Source organism: Cavia porcellus, unplaced genomic scaffold (genome assembly GCF_034190915.1).
Source record: "Cavia porcellus strain 051 isolate PalLab524CR breed Dunkin Hartley unplaced genomic scaffold, mCavPor4.1 scaffold_17, whole genome shotgun sequence".
NCBI lineage: Eukaryota > Metazoa > Chordata > Mammalia > Rodentia > Caviidae > Cavia > Cavia porcellus.
This window is the reverse complement of record NW_026947500.1, coordinates 69,970,796-69,992,377: the sequence shown is the minus strand read 5'-3', so window position 1 is coordinate 69,992,377 and position 21,582 is coordinate 69,970,796. Positions and strand designations below refer to the sequence as shown.

Here is a 21,582-nt window from a genome sequence, read left to right as displayed (position 1 = left end):
TCATAACTTGCGTAACCTGCCCCCGTCGGTCATCTACTGTCTGATCTGTTCGCATGCTGGGAATTGAGCCCAGGACACTGCCACTTGGCAGCATCCTTGTTCACCAAGTGGCCAGCTGGGAATCCTGCCTTGGCCTCCCGTCTCAGGGTTTTAGGGTTGCACCACCAGGCCTTGCTTCGGAGGTGTTCAAAAAACACAACCGCAGCTTCGGGGTGCCATTACGGGCAGAACCTGCCAACCTGTCCTGGCTGCCCTGTGTACCAGGGTTGGTTCCAGACTGTCCCCACGCGGGCACCGAATCTGGCTTCTCAGACTTTTTGTGTACCATGCCCACCCGTGGGCCTCTCAAGCCTGGTGTGATGTTCCATACCGCCTGAAAGACGCTCTCGGGTGACTGTGTGACATAGGAGCACAGGCGCTGTGCAGACCGCTGCTGGGCTGAGTCGTATGGGAACTGATGAGAGACATCTGTGGTGCTGGGGGCTTAACTGAGTCCCCCAGAGTGCTAGGGCCGAGCTATGTTCCCCAGCCCGGTTTTGTTTGTAACTCTTGAGACATGGTCTTGCTGAGTTGCCCAAGCTGCCCTCTAACTGGGTTCTCCTGCCTCAGCCTCCTGGGGGCTGGGTTGTGAGGTGAGGCTGTTGGATCTAAGTGCAGGAGGCACAGATTTTATCCTAGTACCTGCTGGGTCCTCAGCAAGGGAGCCTGGGGCGTGGGTGGCCTTGGATCTGCAGGCCACTCTCCAAGGTGCCACAGCTACTTGTTTGTAGACCAGGATCTCTGCGCAGTTCAGGCGGGCCTTGAGCTCCCGATGTGCACCAGGCTGGCCTTGAGCCCACGGTGACCCTCGGCCTCAGTCTCCCAAGTGCTGGAATCACAGGCATGCACCACTGCACCCGGCTCGGATGTGCATATTCTGAAGATCTTAGCCTACTTGCCTGGATGGTAGCACATGCTATAATTCCAGCTCTTGGGGAGACTGAGGCAGGAGAATCGTGAGTCCGAGGCCAGCCTGGACCACTTAGAACCTGAGAAATAAACTAGGCCAGGGACGTAGCTCGGCATGAGGCCTTGGGTTCCTCCTCTCATCAAACAAAAGGAATGGGCAGAGCTGGCCGGGCCCGGGCAGCTGCGTCACCTCCTCCCCTCCCCAGGTCTGCCAGCGGCCTGAGTGCGGCAAGTGCAAGGCCTGCAAGGACATGGTGAAGTTCGGGGGCAGCGGCCGCAGCAAGCAGGCCTGCCTGAAGCGCAGGTGGGGGACGGCTGCGGGGCGGGGCCTGCACCTGCGTCCAGTGCACAAGTGCCGGAGCCCTGGCTGCTAACACGTGGCTCTGCAGGTGTCCCAACATGGCCATGAAGGAGGCGGAGGACGACGAGGAGGTGGATGACGACATCCCGGAGATGCCATCGCCCAAGAAAATGCATCAGGGCAAGAAGATGAAGCAGAACAAGAACCGGATCTCTTGGGTTGGGGATGCCATCAAGGTAACCCTCAGGGCAGGTCCCAGGGGTGGCGCCCGGGTACTCTTGTGCATACCAGGCAAGTGCTCTACACACGAGCCACACCCCAGACCTTTTATATTCATTTCGAGGCAGGGTCTTGCTAAGATGCCCAGACTGACCTCCAACTTGTGACCCTCCTGCCTCAGCCTCCCAGAGTGCTGGGATGACAGCTGGGCACCTCCCGTGCCCAGCTCTTGACGTCTTAATGAAGCGATGACAGTTCTCTGTATTTGTGGTGTTGTGCCCAGAGTTGTGTCTGGGCCTCGTGTGTTCTAAATAAGCTCGAGCTCTCCCACTGAGCGGCTGCCCGTCCCCAGGGTGAGACCCTGGGGAGGGCTCGGGACCTCACCAGGACCCGGCCTCTTGTTTGCAGACTGACGGGAAGAAGACTTACTACCAGCAGGTGTGCATAGACGCCGACACCCTGGAGGTGGGCGACTGCGTGTCCGTCATCCCGGACGACCCCACGAAGCCGCTCTACCTGGCCAGGTGCGGGGCCCTCCCCCCGCTGCTGCCTGGGCGTGGGCGCCCTGTGTCTCGGGCGAGGTGGCCGTGGCTGCAGGGCTCGCGGCTCAGCTGCCCCGTCCTGCCCCGTCCCGGCTGCAGGGTGACGGCGCTGTGGGAGGGCAGCAACGGGCAGATGTTCCACGCGCACTGGTTCTGCGCCGGCACCGACACGGTGCTCGGGGCCACCTCGGACCCCCTGGAGCTGTTCCTGGTGGATGAGTGTGAGGACATGCAGCTGTCCTACATCCACAGCAAGGTCAAGGTCCTCCACAAGGAGCCGTCGGAGAACTGGGCCATGGAGGTGCGCGCCCGCCCGCCCGCCCGCCCCACGTGCCCGCCAAGCCCCCGCCACGCGGCTCCCGTGACGCGGGTCCACATCCCCACAGGGGGGCATGGACCCCGAGGCCGTGCTGCCCGCCGTGCCCAACGACGGCAAGACCTACTTCTACCAGCTGTGGTACGACCAGGACTACGCGCGGTTCGAGTCCCCTCCCAGGATGGAGCCGACCGAGGACAACAAGTACAAGTGAGTGGGGCGTCTCGGTCCCGTCCTGGGGTCCCCGTGTGTGGCCTCTGGGCTCAGGAGTCGGCCCTCCTGCGAGCAGGGTGGGTACCTCTGTCTGTCCCCCTGTCCTTCTGTCCCTCATGCCACATGCTCTCGTTTCTTTTGTGACTCGGGGATTTTCACCTGTTAGCGTCAGGTTTCACCCCGACTGGCCGGAGGGTGCTCGCCCCGGGGAGTCCTCCCCAGCATGTGGTGCCCCCTGCACCTTCCACCCTCCCCCTCCCCCTGGGCAAAGCCGCCGTGGCTGCCGTCCCTGGGCTGCTTGGCTGGCAGTGCAGTTGCCCCCCTGAAGGCCAGCCCGAGCTCGGGACAGCTGAGGTCAAGGGTCATTGCAGTCAGGTGTGGGGGGGGCACACATGGGACCCCGGCACTTGGGAAGCTGAGGCAGGAGGATCACCAGGATTAGGAGCAGCCTGGTCTACGTGGTGGGACCCTGTCTCAGCCAGAAAGAATACTGCATAGAACATGCTGGGCATTGTGAGCCGCCTGGTGCGGAGCAGGAGCCCACCTGCGAGGCCAGGTCGGGGTCGGGGTTCAGTGCTGCGCATCCCGTGCAGCTATCCGAGTCACTAGCACTGCAGCCGCAGAGCTCAGAGGTCAGGTGCCGAGAGCCTCGGTCCCCTGCTGCCTCCTGGAGTCATCACAGGAGGACTCGGGTTGAGACAGCCGCCCAGCAGGAGGACAGGCAGGGCTGTGCGGAGTGCCGGGCCAGTGCCCATCTTGGCACCTCGAGTTGGGACGCCCTGAGACAGTGGCGCGGGTGGCAGGTGGAAGCCAGGGACGGCTCGCCTGTCCTTGGAGCCTCTGATCAGCTGGTGCAGGCTTGTTCTGCTTTGCTGTTTGGTGCTGCTGCCGCCGCGGGCTGGGGGCTTGCTGTGCGGGTGGGCTGGGGCTGGACGGGGGGCTCCCGGCGGGGCTCGTCCAGTCCCCTGACCTGGAGGCAGGGATTTGCTGTGCAGTTCAGGCTGGCCAGCCTAGGGTGACCTCGAACTCCCAGCAGCCTCCTTGTCCTCGATCCGTTTGTAAGGCCCGCTCCAACTTCTCCAGGCCCTTTAATCAAGGATGAGGCTGGGGATTTAGCTCAGCAGCACAAGCACCTGCCTGACAAGTTCGAGGTTATGAGTTTGATCCCCGGTGGCCCCCCCTACCCCCAAATCAAGCATGCTGTTGGGCCTGCTGTGGGGCACACGCCCGTCATCCCAGCACTCTTGGAAGCTGAGGCAGGAGGATCGCAAGCTCGGGCCCAGCCCGGGGAACCTAGCGAGTCTGACTCAGTGCCAAAGCACTGGGCCCCATCGCCTCTGCTGCCCCCCCGGAGCCCTGAGAACAAAGCTGACGGGTCCACATCCCTTTCCCGCCTTCGGAGGGGGCAGGTGGAGCCACTCGCAGCCCCGCTGGCCTCCAGGTGCTTGGCCAGTCTTTCCCGTGCTGCCTGTGGTCCTGTCACCGGCCCGTGTTCTCTTGGCTCCTGGTCCCGAGCGTGTTCCTTCAGAGCGGCAACACGTGAATACGAGGCGGCCGGCTCCTTGGACACCCGTGACTGCTGCCCTTGAGGCCCCCGAGCCCCTGCCCAGGCGTCTCTGCTTCCTTCTCAGGTTCTGCGCCAGCTGCGTGCACCTGGCGGAGATGCGGCAGAAGGAGATCCCCCGCGTGCTGGAGCAGCTGGACGACCTGGACGGCCGGGTCCTCTACAGCTCGGCCACCAAGGGTGGCGTCCTCTACCGCGTGGGTGACGGCGTGTACCTGCCCCCTGAGGCCTTTACCTTCAAGTGAGTGCTTCTGGGGGCCACAGAACCTCTGGACCACAGACGGCGGATGTGGCAAGCGGCAGCGGGCTCGATCCTCACCGCACCCTGTGGAGGGGAACACTGGGGGAGGTCAAGGTAGCCCCTTCAAGAGCAGGCAGAGGCCTTGGGCTCCGGGGGCTGTTCCAGGACGGCGAGCACCGCTTGGGGGTGCTCTGGACTGCACGTCCACTTCCCTAGGCCTCTTCCTGCATTGTCCTTGGATCCATGCTATCACGCCATGGTGACCGCCTCACAATGAGTGATGTAAAACACAGCCGGGCGTAGTGGTACATGCCTGTAATACCAGCACCCAGGAGGCTGAGGCAGGAGGATCGGTGAGAGTTTGAGACCAGCCTGAACTGCATAGCGAGACAGTGTCAAAACACACACGCACACGCACACGCACACACACGCAGTGTCAGTCTGTCTGCGGGGACACACGCAGGACAGGGTCCTCATAGCAGAGCGTTCAGGTCGCCCGTGCTCAGTGGCCAGACTTAGTCACACAGCAGAATTGCGTGCTGCTGTGTGGCCTGGAGGCACAGTGGGCTGGGAGTATCTTCTTTGATCCCGGGGCTTTTGCAGTGAGCTGCATCCCCGGGTCCTGTTTATTTCTGAGACAGGGTCTCCCTGAGTAACTTCCTGGGCTGGGCTTGAACCTGCAGCCCTCCTGCCTCAGCCTCCTGCAGTGCTGGCCGACAGGCTCCTGCTCCCGCACCCAGCTCGCGCTGACCTGTCGCCTCCGTTGGTGGGGCCAGGTCACTGGGGTCAGTCACACTGCTGACCGCAGGCAGGCCTGACGTTGGCCACGCCTGCTGGTCCTTCTCCGCAGCATCAAGCTCTCCAGCCCCGTGAAGCGCCCGAGGAAGGAGCCGGTGGACGAGGAGCTGTACCCTGAGCACTACCGAAAGTACTCTGACTACATCAAGGGCAGCAACTTGGACGCCCCCGAGCCCTACCGGATCGGCCGGATAAAGGAGATCTTCTGCCCCAAGAAGAGCAACGGCAAGCCCAATGAGGCGGAGATCAAGATCAAGCTGAACAAGTTCTACAGGTTGGGAGCCGGGCGGGCGGGCGGGCGGGCTCTCTCAGTGCCCAAGGCCGAGGCTCCCGGGTGCCGGCGTGGCTCCGGGCTCCGGCTCTGAGGTCTGCGTTCTCCGGCTGCAGGGCCCGGCTGGGGCGCAGGGCCCGGCTGGGGTGCGGGGTGAGAGGAGCCGCAGAGCCCATGCCCCGGAGGACGTCCTTGGTGGCCGTGCAGGCTGCGGCCTGTGGGATGCTAGGCCGCTTTTTTTTCCTTTGTGGTTGGTGTCAGGGCAGGGCTGACTGTGTAGCTCAGACTGGCCATGAGCTCAGTGTTTCCCAGGCTGGCCTCGAGCTTACGGTGATGCTCCTGCCTCAGCCTCCTGCGTGCTGGGATGACAGGTGTGCGTCCCTGCCCTGAGCCAGGGCCTGTTTTCGATGCTGGTGCTGCCTTCTCCTCCCCAGTCCCTTCTGGGCCTTGTCCTGTGGGATCTGTCCCCCTGCCTCATCTGTTTCTTTTTTGTGTGTACTGGGGATTGAACTCACAACCTCACATTTGCCAAGCAGGCACTTAAGCTGCTGAGCTAAACCCCCTGCGCAGCCCTCCCGCCTCAGCCCTGAGCTGTGGACTGTGAGGGCACTCTCACCCCGCGTGGTCGTCTGTTGGTGGGAAGGGAAGTGGACGGGACAGAAATGGCTCATGGGGCGGGCGTGGCGAGCAGAGCCTCGGAGGGCAGCTGCGGGGGCTCGGCCCTGTCCTGTCTGTGGCGGTGGGCCGGAGACCTGCTGTGTATAAACCCCGGGACCAGGCTCTGAGGCCTGCTGGTCCCCCGGCCCTGGGGAAGGGACATGAGCCGTTCACGGCGCCCTCGTGGCCCTCCCGCAGGCCCGAGAACACCCACAAGTCCGCCCTCGCGAGCCACCACGCCGACATCAACCTGCTGTACTGGAGCGACGAGGAGGCCGTGGTGGAGTTCCGGGCCGTGCAGGGCCGCTGCACCGTGGAGTACGGGGAGGACCTGGCCGAGTGCCTGCAGGACTACTGCGCGGGCGGCCCCGACCGCTTCTACTTCCTCGAGGTGGGCGGCGGCTGCCTTTGAGATTGTAACCCTCCTGCCTCAGCCTCCCAGCGTGCCAAGGCTGTAGGCCATGCCCTACTAACACCGAGTTGAAGGAAAAAACATTAGGCTCAGGTCTCTGCCGCACAGGTGCCTGCCTGGTGAGCCCGGGGTTGAGTTCAATCCCTGATAGTGGAAAAAAAAGGCAGGGAAGCATCACAGCGTGGTCTGGATGTCGCTCAGTCTAAAGACTCTAAGGTGGCCTCCACCAGCTCAGCCAGTATCCTGTGAGTGGCCAGGTGTCCTCCCCACACGGGCTCAGCCCCGTCCCTCGCGTCACCAGACACCTGCATTGCGTCCAGGCCGGGTCCACTGGGCTGTGCAGGACCCCGGCAGCGGGGAGGGGGCTCAGAGCCGGAAATGCTTGAGTTCGGCCCCTCTGCACAGCGCTCAGGGCCGTGCCTTTCCCAGCCCATGAGCCTGGTAGGGAGACGGTGGACCTCAGCACACTGCTCCCGGGAACCTCCTGTTCAGGGCATGCTTCTCTCCTCTTTCAGGCCTACAACGCAAAGAGCAAAACCTTCGAGGACCCTCCGAACCATGCCCGCAGCCCACGGAACAAGGGCAAAGGGAAGGGCAAAGGTTCGTCCTGTGCTGGGCTGGGAGCCAGGACGGGGGATGGCAGCGGTGCAGGGCCAGCGCCCCTGCTCACCCCGGTCCTGTCTGGCCCGTCCAGGGAAAAGCAAGGCGAAATCTCAGGTGTCGGAGCCCAGCGAACCGGAGCTGGCCATCAAGCTGCCCAAGCTGCGCACTCTGGATGTGTTCTCGGGCTGCGGGGGGCTGTCAGAGGGCTTCCACCAGGCAGGTAAGGCTGCACTGCGCCAGCCCTCACGTCCCCTATCCCATCCCATCCCTTTTTGGGGAGACAAGCACCCTGTCGCCCCTCTGTCCCCAGGCATCTGTGAGACGCTGTGGGCCATCGAGATGTGGGAGCCTGCTGCCCAGGCCTTCCGGCTGAACAACCCTGGCTCCACCGTGTTCACTGAGGACTGCAACGTCCTGCTCAAGCTGGTCATGGGTGGCAAGGTGGTCAACGAGTTGCAACAGCGGCTGCCCCAGAAGGGCGACGTGGAGATGCTGTGCGGTGGGCCGCCCTGCCAGGGCTTCAGCGGCATGAACCGCTTCAACTCACGCACCTACTCCAAGTTCAAGAACTCCCTGGTGGTGTCTTTCCTCAGGTACGGCCTGGCCACCGCCCGGGGAAGGGAGAGGAGAGGACACCGGGCGGTGGTGTCCCCGCCGTGCCCTCCCGGGGTGCCCTTCCGCCCCGGGGTGACCCTGCCCGCCCGCCGTCCCTCCCCAGCTACTGTGACTACTACCGGCCGCGCTTCTTCCTGCTGGAGAACGTGCGCAACTTCGTGTCCTTCAAGCGCTCCATGGTGCTGAAGCTGACGCTGCGCTGCCTGGTCCGCATGGGCTACCAGTGCACCTTCGGGGTGCTGCAGGTGGGCTGCTCCCCGGATCGGATCCCAGGGGCACCCCGCACTCGGGGAGGCCGAGCCGCGAGAGGCACGGGTTCGAGTGCAGGCCGGTGCCCAGCGAGGCCCCCGCGGCCTGGGGAGGCCAGGGTCTGGGCCTCAAGCTCACCTGTGTCCCCAGTCTCTCCCCAGTGTGAGGGTGGCGGGCGCGCGGCAGCCGTGGCAGCACGTCTGTCCACACGGGAGGACGGGCAGCCTCGGCCTTCGAGCCTGGCCAGCCGAGCGCTGGCCGCCCTGCTGCCGCCCCAGGCGCCGGCGGAGTCCGGCTCGAGTCACCCACTGAGGCTGAGTGTGCCCGCAGGCTGGGCAGTACGGTGTGGCACAGACGCGGCGTCGGGCCATCATCCTGGCGGCAGCGCCCGGGGAGAAGCTGCCCCTGTTCCCGGAGCCCCTGCACGTGTTCGCGCCCCGAGCCTGCCAGCTGAGCGTCGTGGTGGACGACAAGAAGTTCGTCAGCAACATCACACGGTGAGGCCGGCCGGACCCTGGCGCAGGGCGGGGAGGCGTGCCGCGGGGCGCCCGGCCCGGCTCATGGCAGCTCTGCTCCCCAGGCTGGGCTCCGCTCCCTTCCGCACCATCACGGTGCGGGACACCATGTCCGACCTGCCCGAGATCCGGAACGGGGCCTCCGCCCCCGAGATCGCCTACAACGGGGAGCCCCAGTCCTGGTTCCAGAGGCAGCTGCGGGGCTCGCACTACCAGCCCACCGTCAGGGACCACATCTGCAAGGTAGGCGCACGCGTGCTGCCGGGGGCCTGCCCTCCGCCCCGGGGCCAGCCCCGCTCCTGGTCGCTGCGACCTCCCTCCCGCCCCTCCAGGACATGAGCCCGCTGGTGGCCGCCCGCATGCGGCACATCCCGCTGGCCCCCGGCTCAGACTGGCGTGACCTGCCCAACATCGAGGTGCCGCTCTCGGATGGCACCGTGGCCAAGAAGCTGCGCTACAGCTACCAGGACAAGAAGAACGGCTGCAGCAGCTCGGGCGCCCTGCGCGGCGTGTGCTCCTGTGCAGAGGGTGTGTGGGAGCCCCGTCCCTGCCCTGTCCCCTGTCCCTGCCCTGTCCCCTGTCCCTGCCCCTGTCCCGTGTCCTCCCTGGTGGCAGCCAGCAGCCGCCAGCCATGCCTCACCGCCCTCTTGCAGGGGCCGGCAAAGCCTGCGACACCATGGCCCGGCAGTTCAACACCCTCATACCCTGGTGCCTGCCGCACACCGGCAACCGCCACAACCACTGGGCCGGCCTGTACGGGCGCCTGGAGTGGGACGGCTTCTTCAGCACCACCGTCACCAACCCCGAGCCCATGGGCAAGCAGGTGGGTGCGGCCGGCCGCAACCCGCGCCCCTCTGCCCCGCCCCCGGGCCCTGACCCCTGCTGTCCCCGCAGGGCCGCGTGCTGCACCCCGAGCAGCACCGCGTGGTGAGCGTGCGGGAGTGCGCCCGCTCGCAGGGCTTCCCAGACACCTACCGGCTCTTCGGCAACATCCTGGACCGGCACCGGCAGGTCAGTCCTGTCCCGGGAGGGCTGGGGAGGAGCCGCCCGAGGCTTCCCGGGCGCCTCTGCCACTAGGGTGCTGGACGAGGGTGGCCTGTCCTGAGCCTGCCTGGCCACGGCTCCCTCCCTGTCTCCTGCAGGTGGGAAACGCCGTGCCACCTCCACTGGCCAAGGCCATCGGCCTGGAGATCAAGCTGTGCATGCTGGCCAAAGCTCGGGAGGGTGTCCCAGGTACGGCCCTCGTGGGGCGCATCCTGGCCCGCCCGGCCCCCACACTGCCGCTCCCCACCCGCGGCCCAGGTGACTGCCCTCGTTCCCTTCCAGAGAAACTAAAGCAGGAGGCGATGGTCATCAAGGAGCCCTAGGCCACGTCTGTCCCCTCACTGCCACCAGGAGGCCTCCCAGGCACTGCTGCGTCCCGTGTACTGCGATAGGCGTCGGTTCCGGTGTCGTGCGAGGCGTCTGTGGCCTTGGCTGGCGTGACGCTGTCCACGGGATCTGCTTACTGACTAATGACTTAGTGATCAGACTGTGCCGTTCTCTGTGCATCCTGGGTTTTAAAGTTTTTATTATGCATTATATTAAATCCTCCACTGCCCGGTGGAAATTTATGTAGTTTTTATATGTTGTAATATTTCTTCAAATAAATCTCTCCTATAAAGAAAGCACTCTGGGTCGAGACTGATTCATCTGGGGCTTCCAGCTCCCTCAGCCAAGGTCAGGCAGGAAAAAGCTCTTCTACATGGAGGATGCCCACAAGGTGCCTGTTGCAGGCCTGGCCCCACCATGTGTCTGAATGTGCTACAGGATGGCGGTGAACTCATGTGGCTCAGGTATGGCCCCTGAGCTGCCACTAGAACGAGTGGCCTCCAAGACTGACTGTGGCTGGCATTCTCATGGCCTGCTTGCCCTTCTTTGGAGTGGAATGCGATGCCTGGTGATGTAGCAGCCATCTTGTGACCATGAGGTCATAGACCTTGTGTCAGTGGGAGTGTGGAGCCAGGAGGGGGGGGTCACCTCTGAACCGTCCTTCAAGCCTTGGATTCCCAGTGTCCACACAAGAAAACCCTGTGTGAGACTCAGCGGGGCTTTTGCACTTCAGCCTGACTTCATTCTGCTGAATTTTAAGACAAGCAACAACTCGATACAGATGCCAACAAAAGAGCTGCTCAGTGGTGTGAAGATGCAGGCCACCAGGACTCTCCTTGGTGGCCGATTGGTGGCACTTCAGCTGTAAGGGCACTCGGTGGGTCACAGGCCAAAGGGCCAGGTGTACAAGGCCGGTCCCTGAAGTGCCGGGGCTGTGCTGGACAGTGCACTCGGGAGGCTGAGGCAGGAGGATGGAGAGTTGGAGCCCAGCCTGGGGTTCTTAGAGACCCACCTGGACCAGCAGGAGCCCGGGCCTGAGAGATGGGGCCGGGCCGGGCTCAGCGCAGCTCAGTGCGAAAGCCCTCTTTAGGGTCCGTGCGTGTGCATCCGGGCTGCAGGGGGGTCACTTAGTGACAGCTCCTGCCAGCAGCCATCGCGATGCAGAGGCTGAATGGGAAAACAGGCTCACGGAAATGTATCTCGGTTTGTTTTCGTTTGTCTTTGAGCCGGGGTCTCCCTTTGTGGTTCAGGCTGGCCTGGAGCTCACTGGGTAGCTTAGGCCAGTCTCAAACTCATGATTCTCCTGCCTCAGCCTCTCAAGTGCTGGGATGGCGGGTGTGCGCCAACATATCTGGCTGGTTTCTAGCTCTTAAGACCATTTTTAATAAGCTAAAAAAACAACCCGTGTGCCATGATGCAGACCTACATTCCCAGCCACTCGAGACTGAGGCAGGAGGATTACAAGTTCATCCCACTGAGGTAATTTAATGAGACCTCATCTCAAAAAGGCTGAGGCTGGGGCCCGGGGGTGTAACTGGACGGCACCGCACCTTCCCAGCAAGCACGAGGTCTCGAGGTCAATTCTGAGTACAGAAATAAAGTTTGAGGCCTCTTATTTTCCTGAGACTGGATCTCTGGGTTGCACCTTCCTGCCTCTCAGGCTCCTGATGACTGGATTCAAGGGCCTGCACCAGCACATGTGGCTCAGGTCCCAGGTTCAGGGCCCTCTGAGCTGTCCCTGAGTCGGGCCGAATCACACCATTGTGGGCATGGAGCTCACTGTTAGCTGTTGTCACTGACTGTGAACCCTGCCGACGAGAAGCTGTGTGGAAAAACCTGTCAAGCATGCACATCCCAGCTCTGGGGGGCTGAGGCAGGAGGGTCAAGTTTGAGGCCCACCTTGGGCAACTCCTTGATTCAGCACAGAAGAGGGCTGAGGATGTAGGTTGGTGCAAATGCCCTGACTTCAACCTCCAAGGAAGGAAAAAAATCTGTCCATATCCTAGTTTCACTTCCTGTGGGTACAAACCAGAAATGAAATTTCTGCTGTTTTTTCTTTGTCTTTGTGAGACAGGGTCTCTATACAGTTCAGGCTGGCCTTGAACTCACTTTGTATGTAGCCCGGGCTGGTCTCAAACTCACAATGATCCTCCTGCCTCAGCCTCTTGAGTATTGGGATCACAATCCTGTGCCACCATGGCTGGCTAGAAGACACTTCTTAAAGCCTAAAATTTTCATATGAAGTTTGTCATAAAGTACAAATACATACAGCCAGTTATAAACAGGTCCCTCAGTCACAAAAAAAGAAAAAGAAAAGAAAGATTATTACACTTAGGGAACAAGTAGTTTAGTGGGGCTATCAAAAATTTCAGCTTTCCAGCCGGGCGTTGTAGTGGCTCATGCCCATAATCCCAGCGCTCGAGAGGCTGAGGCAGGATCATTTCGAGTTCCAGACCAGCCTGGGCTACAAAGTGAGCTCAAGACCAGCCTGAACTGCATAGCGAGACCCCGTCTCAAAAAGACGAAACAAACAAAACAAAAAAAATTTAAAATTGCAGCTTTAAGTCAGGTGTGAGGCGCACACCTGTGATCCCAGCACTGGGGAGGCTGAGGCCGGAGATCACAAGTCCATATCCAGCCAATGCAACTGTGCAATTCACGGAAACCGTCTCAAATATTTCATAGCAAGGGCTGGAATGGAAGTCGCCCCGAAGGCCCCGCGTTCTGTCCCAGTACGGGGAGGTGGTGAGGGGCTGTGATTGACGGGCTCTGGGACTTGGGTGGGCGGGGCAGCAGTTCACGCATGCGTAATCGGTCTTCCTGGGTCTTCCTGGCACGCATGCGCAGGAGCGTGGGGTTATCCCAAGGTCATCACGGGCAAGTTCAGGTGTGATGGCAAGGTGAGATGGCTCGGACGCGAGGCGTCTGCGGTCCCCGACAAGTAACCTAGGCAACCGGTGATTAAAACAGACAAGTCAGACCTCTTAGGCACGGCAAAGCCGGCGGGACTGTTGGATTGTTCAGCTGTGAGACCCACGCCATTAAGTGTTCTGGTTTGTTAATTTAAAAAAAATTTGGTTTTCCGAATGAAACGTTGGTCTCCGTAAGTAGCTCAGCCTGGCCTCCAGCTGCTGAGGATCCTCCTGCCTCAGCCTCCACAAGCTGGGATGGCCGGTGTGCGCCACCCCAGCTGGTGAGTAGTTTTTCAAGTTAACTAACAGGGAGTGAACCTAAACAGTTTATTCATGCTTTCTCTCAAGACTAAAAAAAATACTGGGTGGCTGGGGATTTAGCTCAGCAGCATAAGCACCTGACTGGCAAGCGTGAAGTCATGGGTTCGACCCCTGGTACCAAAAAAAGACACACAGCCATGAATCCCCCTCAAAATCCTCCTTCTTGAGCCAGGGGTAGTGGCGCACACCTGTGAGCCCACTCCCTCAGGAGGCTGAGGCAGGAAGATCTCCATGAGTTTGAGGCCAGCCTGCACTAGATAGTGAGAACCTTTACACAAAAGAACAAAACTAAAACTAATAAAAAACTTTCCTCTTGCTGGGAACACCTGCCCCATCATTTTGCAGCTTTCCGGGGCAGCTCTGCAAGCCCCCTTTGATGAGTTTTCACAAGGTGTGATAAGGAATACAGTGCCGGTTGCTGCCCAGCGCCATCGGACAGAAAGGCAGCTCAGACAAACCCACCTTCCTGCTTCTCCAGCCCCGGCGCCGTCAGGGCCCCGTTTGGGGTTGACCCAGGACGTCGAGGCGGCCAGGACCGCACAAGCAAAGGCGCTCAAGAAGGAGGCTTCTTCCAAACTGCTTCAGAAAGTGGCAGGGACACGACGTCTGAGTGCGAAATGCGGGGAGGATTTGGAGAGAACTTGTCCTACTCTGCGTTTTTTAAACGGGGAGTTGAACTCAGGACCCTGCACTCACTTGCCAGGCAGGCAGCTACCCGCTGAGCTAAGGCTGTGGCCATTTCTCTTTCTTCTTTTTGAGTCAGAGTCTAGCTGCTCAGACTGCCATCCGAGCTCATGGCCACCCTCCTGCCTCAGCCTCTGGTGCTGGAATCACGGGTCGGTGCCAGCACCCGCGACACGGTTTTTCTTTGAGTCACTTCTCAGTCTCCTTCTTGTTCTGTTTTATTCCCTAACCCCTCCTCCCCGCCCTCTACTGGCTTCCAGAATAATTTTTCTTAGAAGAAAGGTAGGGTCACGCCAGGACCTTACATCCCTACAGCCTCGAGAATAAAGAGAATGCCTATCTGACCCAGCTATTACCCTTCTGGGTATTTCCCCAGAAGAAATACAGACATCTTAGCGCACCCATGTTTATAGCAGCACAGTTTGTAATAGGCAGATCTTGGAAACAACCTAAGTGTCCATCGACTGAGGAATGGATAAAAAATAAATAAATAATAAAATATACCCTGGTTTCCAAAGACAATAAATTAAATAAAGTAAAAAGATGTGGGGCTGGGGATTTAGCTCAGTTGCATAAGCGCCTGCCTGGCAAGCGCAAGGTTGTGAGTTCGATCCTGGTACCAAAAAACAAAAAGTGGGATACTTTTATACAATGAAATACTACTCAGCCATAAAGAAAGATAAACATGAGAGTTTTCTAGGTAAATGGATGCAACTAGAGACCACACTCATAAGTGAAATAAATCAGACTCTCATATGTAAACATTGTATTGTCTCCCCAGTCTGAGCAGCTGAAAGACATATTATACATAAAAGATAATTACACTGTTAATTTCTCTTAGTTCACTGAAAAGAAGGGTTTGTGCTAATATTGTTTGGACAATTAAATGCAGATGTTTTATATGCTGAATAACTAAAGATAACAATATGCAATGCATTAACCATTGTTACTCTCCTATTGTTTCAAAATTTGATTTTTTTCCTTTGGGGAAAAAAAAATAAGCTGCGTGGTGGTGCACTCCTGTAATCCCAGCATCCAGGAAACTGAGGCAAAAGGATCCTTGCAAACTTTGAGCCCAGCCTGGGCTGCAAAGTGAGCTCAAGGTCAGCCTGACCTGCATAGCGAGACCCTGTCTCAAAGAGACAGAAACAAACAGGCAAACAAGCAAAAATGAATAAAGAGAATGAGCAGGTGTGGGTGCATGCATCAGGGAGGCTGAGGCAGGAGGCTCACCACAAATTCCAGGCTAGCCTGGGCTAGTGAGTCGGGCTGGGCGAGACCAGCCTAATCTACACGGCGAGAAAGCTTGCCTTTTATTTTTATTCTTATTTTTAGCGAGATCTTGTCTTAAAACACCAAAAAAAGGGGCCAGGGATAAGCGCCTGCCTGGCAAGCGCGACGTGGTGAGTTTGATCCCCCTTACCAAAAAAATAAAGAAAGCAACAAAAAACCCAGCAAAACACCCCAACTATAATTAGCATTATTATTTTATATTGTTATTATTGTTGTTGTTACTACAATATAACAGAGGGCCGGGAATACACCTCATAGGCACGGTGCCTGCCTGGCAGGCTCGAGGGCGTGAGTTCGAGCTCCAGGACAAAAAAAATGTAACAATAACTCAGAATCGCTGACCTGTAACCACCGACCTGTCACAGCGGCCCGTGGCGCGCTCACCCGGCGTTCCCACCGCCTTCCGCAGGGGGCGCTGCGGCGCCGCGGCCCGTCACTCTAGCGCGGCGGGAGCACCGGAAGTCTCGTTCTCCTCTGCTTCCGCTCTCTGGCCCGGGCCGGGGTTGCGTGGAGCGAAGAAGAGTTAGCGATGCCGACTGGAGAGTTTGAGTGAGTCCGGGCTTCCCGAGGGGGACCCGCGAGCCGCCGTGGGGGGCCCGGAGAGCGCTCGGGGCCCGGGGTGAGCCGGGGCCGCGGGGCTGCGCCTCGCTGACCTGCCCTCTCTCCCCGCGAACTTGTTCCGCAGTTCGAAGCCCAGCTGGGCCGACCAGGTGGAAGAGGAGGGCGAGGACGGTGAGCGCTGCGTCCGGTCGCCCCGGACGAGTGGCCGAGGCTGCCCCCGCCCGGCAGTTGTGACCCCGCACCCCGTTCTGGCCACCTTGCCCGCGGCCACCCTTTGCCAACTTCGATGCCCCTGCCCGGGTCCTCGCCGCCGCCTGGGGAGGGAGCTGGGGCCGCCCGCCCGCCCGCCGTGCCCTCTCGGCCACCGCTCGAGGTCCCCCGCCGCCCCCGGCGCGATGCTGGTCCAGCTCCCGCGCGTTCCCCGCTCCCCGAAGGCCGTCCGAGTGCGGGGTCCCTTCCTTTCCCGCGCTGACTCTGCCTCCCCCGCCTCCTCCTGGCAGACAAATGTGTCACCAGCGAGCTCCTCAAGGGGATCCCGCTGGCCACTGGCGACGCCAGCCCAGAGCCCGAGCTCCTGCCTGGAGGTGAGTGCCAGTGTCCACTCGGTCCTGGCGCGCTGCCCCTTTTCGCCCTGAACCCACCTGGACCCCGTTCCCCAGGACTCAGCTGTCCGTGCCTTTCCCCACTCGCAGCACCACTGCCGCCTCCCAAGGAGGTGATCAGCGGGAACATAAAGACCGTGACCGAGTACAAGATAGACGAGGACGGCAAGAAATTCAAGGCGAGGCTGGGGCGGGGACGGGAGCCCAGGAGGGCTGCTGTGGGCGGCGACATTCCGACCCGGGTGGGCACTTGTGTGCCGCCCTGACCCGCTCCGCTCCTGCGCGCAGATTGTCCGGACCTTCAGGATTGAGACCCGGAAGGCCTCGAAGGCTGTTGCCAGGAGGAAGGTGAGGCCCTGGCTTCGGTTTGACCCAGGGCAGTTGAGGATCCCTGTATGAGACCTGTACTGACCCTGAAAAGCCCGGGAGCAGGAGTGGGTTGAGTAGATGATCACCCACATGCTTGTTGCTATTTTGTAGCACTGGGGATCCAACCCCGAGCTTTCACACTGAACTTGAACTCACGCCTCACTCTGGTTTTCCTTTCTTTTTTCAGTTTATTACCTGTGTGTAGTATATAACGTTTCTTTTGGGAAGTTGGGCCCAATCCAGTTTTTTGAGATAAGGTGTTGCTGAATTGTTCAGGCTAGGCCCAAAGGTAGGATTCTCCTGCCTCAGCCTCCCACAATGCTGGGATAACAGGCTGGCATTACCATGTGGTCCTCAGTTTATAGGAGGACGCTCAGCTCCTGAGGGTCCAGTGGCCATGCACATCCTGCATCTCGCTGCCTGCTGGCCCACTGGGTGTGGGAATCTTTGGCTGGACAGCTGCCCCTGTCTCCCAGGGGAGGCGTGAAACTGAGGCCTGCACCATGTGCTTAGGCCCTGTCATATGACAGTGTGTGGAGGTGGTGAAAGTGGGGGACATGTTTGGGTATGGAAGGGCACACCTGGAGCCCCTGCACTCTAGGAGGCTGAGGCAGGAGGATCACAGATTCTAACGCAAGCCTGGGCAACTTGTGATTTAGGAGAACTGTGTCTCAAAAAATAAAAATGACCAGGGACATAGCTCACTGTGAAGGGCCTGGGTTCAACTCCCAGTACTGTAAAAAAGGAAAAATAAAATGGGGTTCAAGGTCCAGATACTCGGGAGGCGGTTGTGCGCCTGGGGTACCCCACGGTGTGACCCCACTTCCCTTTGACTTATCCCCTCTCCTTCCCTGAGCCCAGAACTGGAAGAAGTTTGGGAACTCAGAGTTTGACCCACCAGGGCCCAATGTGGCCACCACCACGGTCAGCGATGACGTCTCCATGACCTTCATTACCAGCAAAGAGGTGAGTGGCAGTTTGGGGCCAGGCCCAGGGTGGTGGCAAGGGCTGCCTGCCCGCTCTGAGTGCCCCGTGCCTGCCTCCGCAGGACCTGAACTGCCAGGAGGAGGAGGACCCGATGAACAAGCTCAAGGGCCAGAAGATCGTGTCCTGCCGCATCTGCAAGGGTGACCACTGGACCACACGCTGCCCCTACAAGGACACGCTGGGGCCCATGCAGAAGGAGCTGGCCGAGCAGCTGGGCCTGTCCACTGGCGAGAAGGAGAAGCTGCCTGGAGGTGCAGGCTGGCGGGGCAGGGCTGTCCTGTGCTGTGTGTGTGTGTGACAGACAGTCACATGTATATGTGACAGTCCACTGTCCAGGTCCCCTGCTGAGATCTGCTGGTGGCCAGTCTGTCTGGGTAGCTCCCCTGCCCTGGCTTCCATGACAGTTGTCTTTGCCACCTAGAGATGGTCCCCGCCCCAGGTCGTACGCCTGCAGCCCCTAGGTGCTGAGCCTAGCACCTGTCGCTGTCGGTCTCCTGTCCCTGAGTGATGCCAGGCTGTGGGCACCCGTCCCTGTGGGTGCTTGCCCTTCCCTGCCAGTGGGGCTGGGAGGGTGTTGGCCTCCTGGGTGCCACCTTGGTGTTGTGGCAGCCACTGGGGCTCTGGAGCTGAGGGGTGGCTGCACAGGGATGGGGTGGTGGTGCTGGGGAGTAGGCCCTGTGGCTGGGGCACCCCTGACCGCGCCCCCGCTGCCCAGAGCTGGAGCCGGTGCAGGCGACGCAGAGCAAGACGGGGAAGTACGTGCCGCCCAGCCTGCGGGACGGAGCCAGCCGCCGGGGGGAGTCCATGCAGCCCAACCGCAGAGGTGAGGTCCCGCCGGTGGCAGGTGGGCGGGGACGCCGGGCAGCCTGTGATTACCCAGCGTGGCGTCTGTGGGGCCTGGGTGGGGCCTTCTGCCCACGGCTGCCTCGCCTGCTCCCCCCACCCAGCCGACGACAACGCCACCATCCGAGTCACGAACCTGTCCGAGGACACACGCGAGACCGACCTGCAGGAGCTCTTCCGGCCCTTCGGCTCCATCTCCCGCATCTACCTGGCCAAGGACAAGACCACTGGGCAGTCCAAGGTGTGTGGCCATGGCTGCGGGCTGGGCAGAGGTGCGAGCTCCACCCTGGCACCCCCACCTGACCCCTGTGCTGTCCCCAGGGCTTCGCGTTCATCAGCTTCCACCGCCGGGAGGATGCAGCCCGAGCCATCGCTGGAGTGTCCGGCTTTGGTTATGACCACCTCATCCTCAATGTGGAGTGGGCCAAGTAAGCCCCGCCCACCCGTCCCTCACCCTCTGTCCCCTGGGCTCGACGAGGGGCCCTCACCACTGACGGTCACTTGGCCTGTGTGAAGTGACGGCCTTTATTGTCCTTTCTGAGAAACTGCAGGGGCAGACGGGCTCCCCTGGCAGTGTGGCCCAGAGCATGGCAGGGCTGGGATCGGAGCCCCCAGTGTGACCCCGTGGGTCACTCTCCCCACACTGTCATCCGTGTCCCCACAGAGTTCCCCTCACGTGCAGGGAGGGGGTCTTGGGGTGCCCTTCAGGCCCCGGAGCCCCCCTCCTGACGCCCACCCCGCCCCTGTGCTCTCTCTAGGCCGTCAACCAACTGAGCCCGCCGCTGCCCCTGCCCCGGGTGACCCTGGCAGCTTCCACGCGCTGGGGGCTGCACGGGCAGTAAAAGGCTGAGAGCACCCATCGCATGTCCTGTTCTGTTCATTGTCCCCCAGGGAGGAGGTGGCCACGAGCCTGTCCCGTTCTGGGTGCTGGCGGCGGGCGGCTGGGTCACGGGTTCACATCTGGGGTGCTGGCCGCCTAGGCCGAGGCTTTGGAGGTGGAGTTGGCGCTGCTGGAGAGCGGCAGGTCCTGGTGGCTGCGGCGGCCGTCCCCGGGGCCCCGGCGCTCGGTGCAGCAGCTCAGGCTGGGCGCCACGGCCATGTAGAGCAGTGGGTGGATGCAGGTGGCCAGCGGCATCACGCCGCGCATGACCTGGTAGGCCAGGAAGGGGCCCAGCTCCAGCGCCCGCACGGCCTGCTCCTCGCTGGAGAAATGCGGGCAGCGCTCCAGCCAGCGGCGCCGGGCGTCCACGTTGAGCACGTGCGTGACGTGGTAGGGCACGTAGGACACGGCGTACAGGGCCACGCCGCTGGCCACCAGCGCCGCCACGCGCAGCTTCTCGGCCGCGCCCAGGCTGGGGCTGCGCAGCACGGCCCGGCCCAGCGCCCCGTAGGCCGCCAGCGACAGCAGCAGGGGCAGCGCCCCGCCCAGCGCCGCCAGCGCCAGGGCGTAGGCCCAGTAGGCGCCCAGCAGCCCGGGGTCCGCGGCGCCCTGGCACTCGGTGCAGGCCTCGGGCCTGGCCGCGCTGCACTCGCCCGGCCCCGCGGGGAGCTTCAGGCCCGAGAAGCCCAGCGTGGGCGCGGCCAGCAGCGCGGCCAGGGCCCAGCCGGCGCCACTGGCGGCCCAGGCGTGCTTGGGGCGCAGGTGGCCGCGCGCGAAGAAGGGGTGCACGATGCCCAGGTAGCGGTGCAGGCTGATGCAGGTGAGGAAGGCCACGCCGCCCAGCAGGTTGCAGGCGAAGAGGAAGCGCTCCAGGCGGCAGGCGGCCGCGCCGTAGCGCCAGTGCTTGGGCGGGTGCAGGTAGGCGGCCAGCGGCAGCAGCGCCAGCGCGTACAGCAGGTTGCTGACCGCCAGCTGCGCCGAGAAGACCACAGCCGGGTTCCAGGGCCGCGGCTCGCGGGTGCGGAAGCGGTGCAGCGCCAGCCCGTTGCCGGCCACGGCCACCAGGAACTCAGCCACCAACACGGGCCACAGGAAGCTCTCCTGGAACTGGCCAAGCCTGCGGGTGGCGTTGGCGGAGAAGTTGCAGAGCCTGGGACCTGCGGGCAGAGGGGTCACTGGCTGTGTGCCCGCTCTCGGGGCAGTGCCCAGGCCCGTGGCAGGTACAGTGCCACTGGGAGGCCAGAGCCAGAGCTTGTGTCGCACACCTGACACCGGACCGGGTGGTCTCTGCAGTGTGCCCCGCGACCTTTGTGCAGTGCCCAGCCCCGCTTGGTCAAAGCCCCTGTCACCCCTGGCCATCCTGCTCCTGCCACCTCCAGGGGGCACCCGAGGGCCCCAGTGAGTCAGGTCCCTGTGACAGGAAACGCTCTGCACCCGGCAAGCACATGTGCAGGCCGCGGGCTGCTCTCTGGTCTCTGTGAATCAGGGTCCTGGCTGCGCAGGCCTCAGACTTGCAGCGAGCCTCCCTCCTCGGCCTCCAGGATGCTGGGGTCACAGCCCTGGGCTAGCTCCCCTGCGAGCACGCTGGGTTTGATCCCGGCGTCACAGGACTCAATAAAGAGGCAGGTTTCTGTCGCCCTTGCAGGTGCCCAGGTCACCCTCCCGTGTCCCCATCTGCCTTGATTTCACACGAACCGGCTCGGGCAGTAGCTCCTGGATGCCCTGCCCCCGGGCCTTTGCATGACAGTGCTCACAGTCATCAGCCTGGGACTGGGGACTCCTACGCTCTGCCCCCCCCCATCCTCTTTGGCCCATGAGGGATCCCCTGACTTTCAGATGTTAAGAATCCCGTAGTGTCCCCAGGCCCCCTTCCACTGTAGCACAGTAAGGGGCTGTGGAAAGAGGCCAGGGCACTCTGCCCTTCCCTGGCTGCACAGTGGGTACCTCCACAACTTTGGTGCCCTTCCCATTCTACCTGGGGAACCCCAATTCTCAGTTCAGGCACAGACCCATCTCTCGCTTAAGACCTGGCCAGCCCACTGCCACTACTGGGACACACGACAGTGCCCGATGCTAGCACATGGCATCGCGCCCAGACCCCAGCCAGCCTCACCCGACACCGGGGCTGCCATGCTCCCCTCACGCGCGGCCTCCCCGCTGGTAACCGTGTGCACCGAGTCTCCGCTGGCTCCCTGCCCTGTGGGCGGCGCCGCTGTCCCCGCAGCTGCAACCTCAGCCTGCACCTTGCAAGGCGCCGCCGCCGGTAGCGCCCTCCCGCCCCCTTCCGCTTCCTCT

The 21,582-nt window shown here is 61.7% G+C and overlaps 3 protein-coding genes and 1 long non-coding RNA gene across 8 annotated transcripts in view; 2 read left to right on the top strand and 2 right to left on the bottom strand.

Moving 5' to 3' along the window:
- Dnmt1 (DNA methyltransferase 1) overlaps positions 1-10,131 on the top strand; it is a 36,538-nt gene extending 26,407 nt beyond the window's left edge. For all 5 annotated transcript variants that reach the window (XM_063228629.1, XM_063228628.1, XM_063228627.1 and 2 more), the window contains 19 exons: positions 1,155-1,252; positions 1,338-1,485; positions 1,877-1,992; positions 2,110-2,311; positions 2,397-2,536; positions 4,171-4,344; positions 5,195-5,416; positions 6,269-6,461; positions 6,998-7,082; positions 7,177-7,305; positions 7,396-7,678; positions 7,804-7,945; positions 8,280-8,446; positions 8,530-8,707; positions 8,797-8,992; positions 9,118-9,287; positions 9,359-9,475; positions 9,607-9,697; positions 9,791-10,131. In XM_063228629.1, coding sequence (XP_063084699.1) covers positions 1,155-1,252; positions 1,338-1,485; positions 1,877-1,992; positions 2,110-2,311; positions 2,397-2,536; positions 4,171-4,344; positions 5,195-5,416; positions 6,269-6,461; positions 6,998-7,082; positions 7,177-7,305; positions 7,396-7,678; positions 7,804-7,945; positions 8,280-8,446; positions 8,530-8,707; positions 8,797-8,992; positions 9,118-9,287; positions 9,359-9,475; positions 9,607-9,697; positions 9,791-9,831 — 2,892 coding nt within the window. In that variant the 3' untranslated portion in view covers positions 9,832-10,131. The remainder of the gene's footprint in view (positions 1-1,154; positions 1,253-1,337; positions 1,486-1,876; positions 1,993-2,109; positions 2,312-2,396; positions 2,537-4,170; positions 4,345-5,194; positions 5,417-6,268; positions 6,462-6,997; positions 7,083-7,176; positions 7,306-7,395; positions 7,679-7,803; positions 7,946-8,279; positions 8,447-8,529; positions 8,708-8,796; positions 8,993-9,117; positions 9,288-9,358; positions 9,476-9,606; positions 9,698-9,790) is intronic.
- Positions 10,132-12,376: 2,245 nt separating this feature from the next.
- Positions 12,377-16,344, bottom strand: LOC134471045 (uncharacterized). The gene is made up of 3 exons (XR_010040383.1): positions 16,248-16,344; positions 15,402-15,532; positions 12,377-12,781 (listed from the first exon to the last, which is right to left on the bottom strand). It is a non-coding gene; the product is annotated as an uncharacterized LOC134471045 (long non-coding RNA).
- Eif3g (eukaryotic translation initiation factor 3 subunit G) lies at positions 15,454-19,266 on the top strand. The gene is made up of 11 exons (XM_003460863.5): positions 15,454-15,594; positions 15,731-15,777; positions 16,107-16,190; positions 16,299-16,387; positions 16,497-16,556; positions 17,439-17,543; positions 17,626-17,815; positions 18,280-18,387; positions 18,512-18,648; positions 18,729-18,835; positions 19,166-19,266. Exons 1-11 carry the CDS (start codon positions 15,575-15,577, stop codon positions 19,179-19,181), a joined length of 963 nt encoding a protein of 320 aa, XP_003460911.2. The 5' UTR covers positions 15,454-15,574; the 3' UTR covers positions 19,182-19,266.
- P2ry11 (purinergic receptor P2Y11) lies at positions 18,914-21,575 on the bottom strand. The gene is made up of 2 exons (XM_063228633.1): positions 21,401-21,575; positions 18,914-20,444 (listed from the first exon to the last, which is right to left on the bottom strand). Exons 1-2 carry the CDS (start codon positions 21,417-21,419, stop codon positions 19,384-19,386), a joined length of 1,080 nt encoding a protein of 359 aa, XP_063084703.1. The 5' UTR covers positions 21,420-21,575; the 3' UTR covers positions 18,914-19,383.
- Positions 21,576-21,582: the final 7 nt, after the last annotated feature.

Bases quoted from the DNA above. Each gene is read 5' to 3' on its own strand.
- Eif3g (XM_003460863.5), top strand. From the start codon at position 15,575: ATGCCGACTGGAGAGTTTGA. The intron at 16,191-16,298 runs GTGAGTGCCAGT...CCCCACTCGCAG, and splicing joins GCCCGAGCTCCTGCCTGGAG to CACCACTGCCGCCTCCCAAG. The intron at 16,388-16,496 runs GCGAGGCTGGGG...TCCTGCGCGCAG, and splicing joins AGGACGGCAAGAAATTCAAG to ATTGTCCGGACCTTCAGGAT.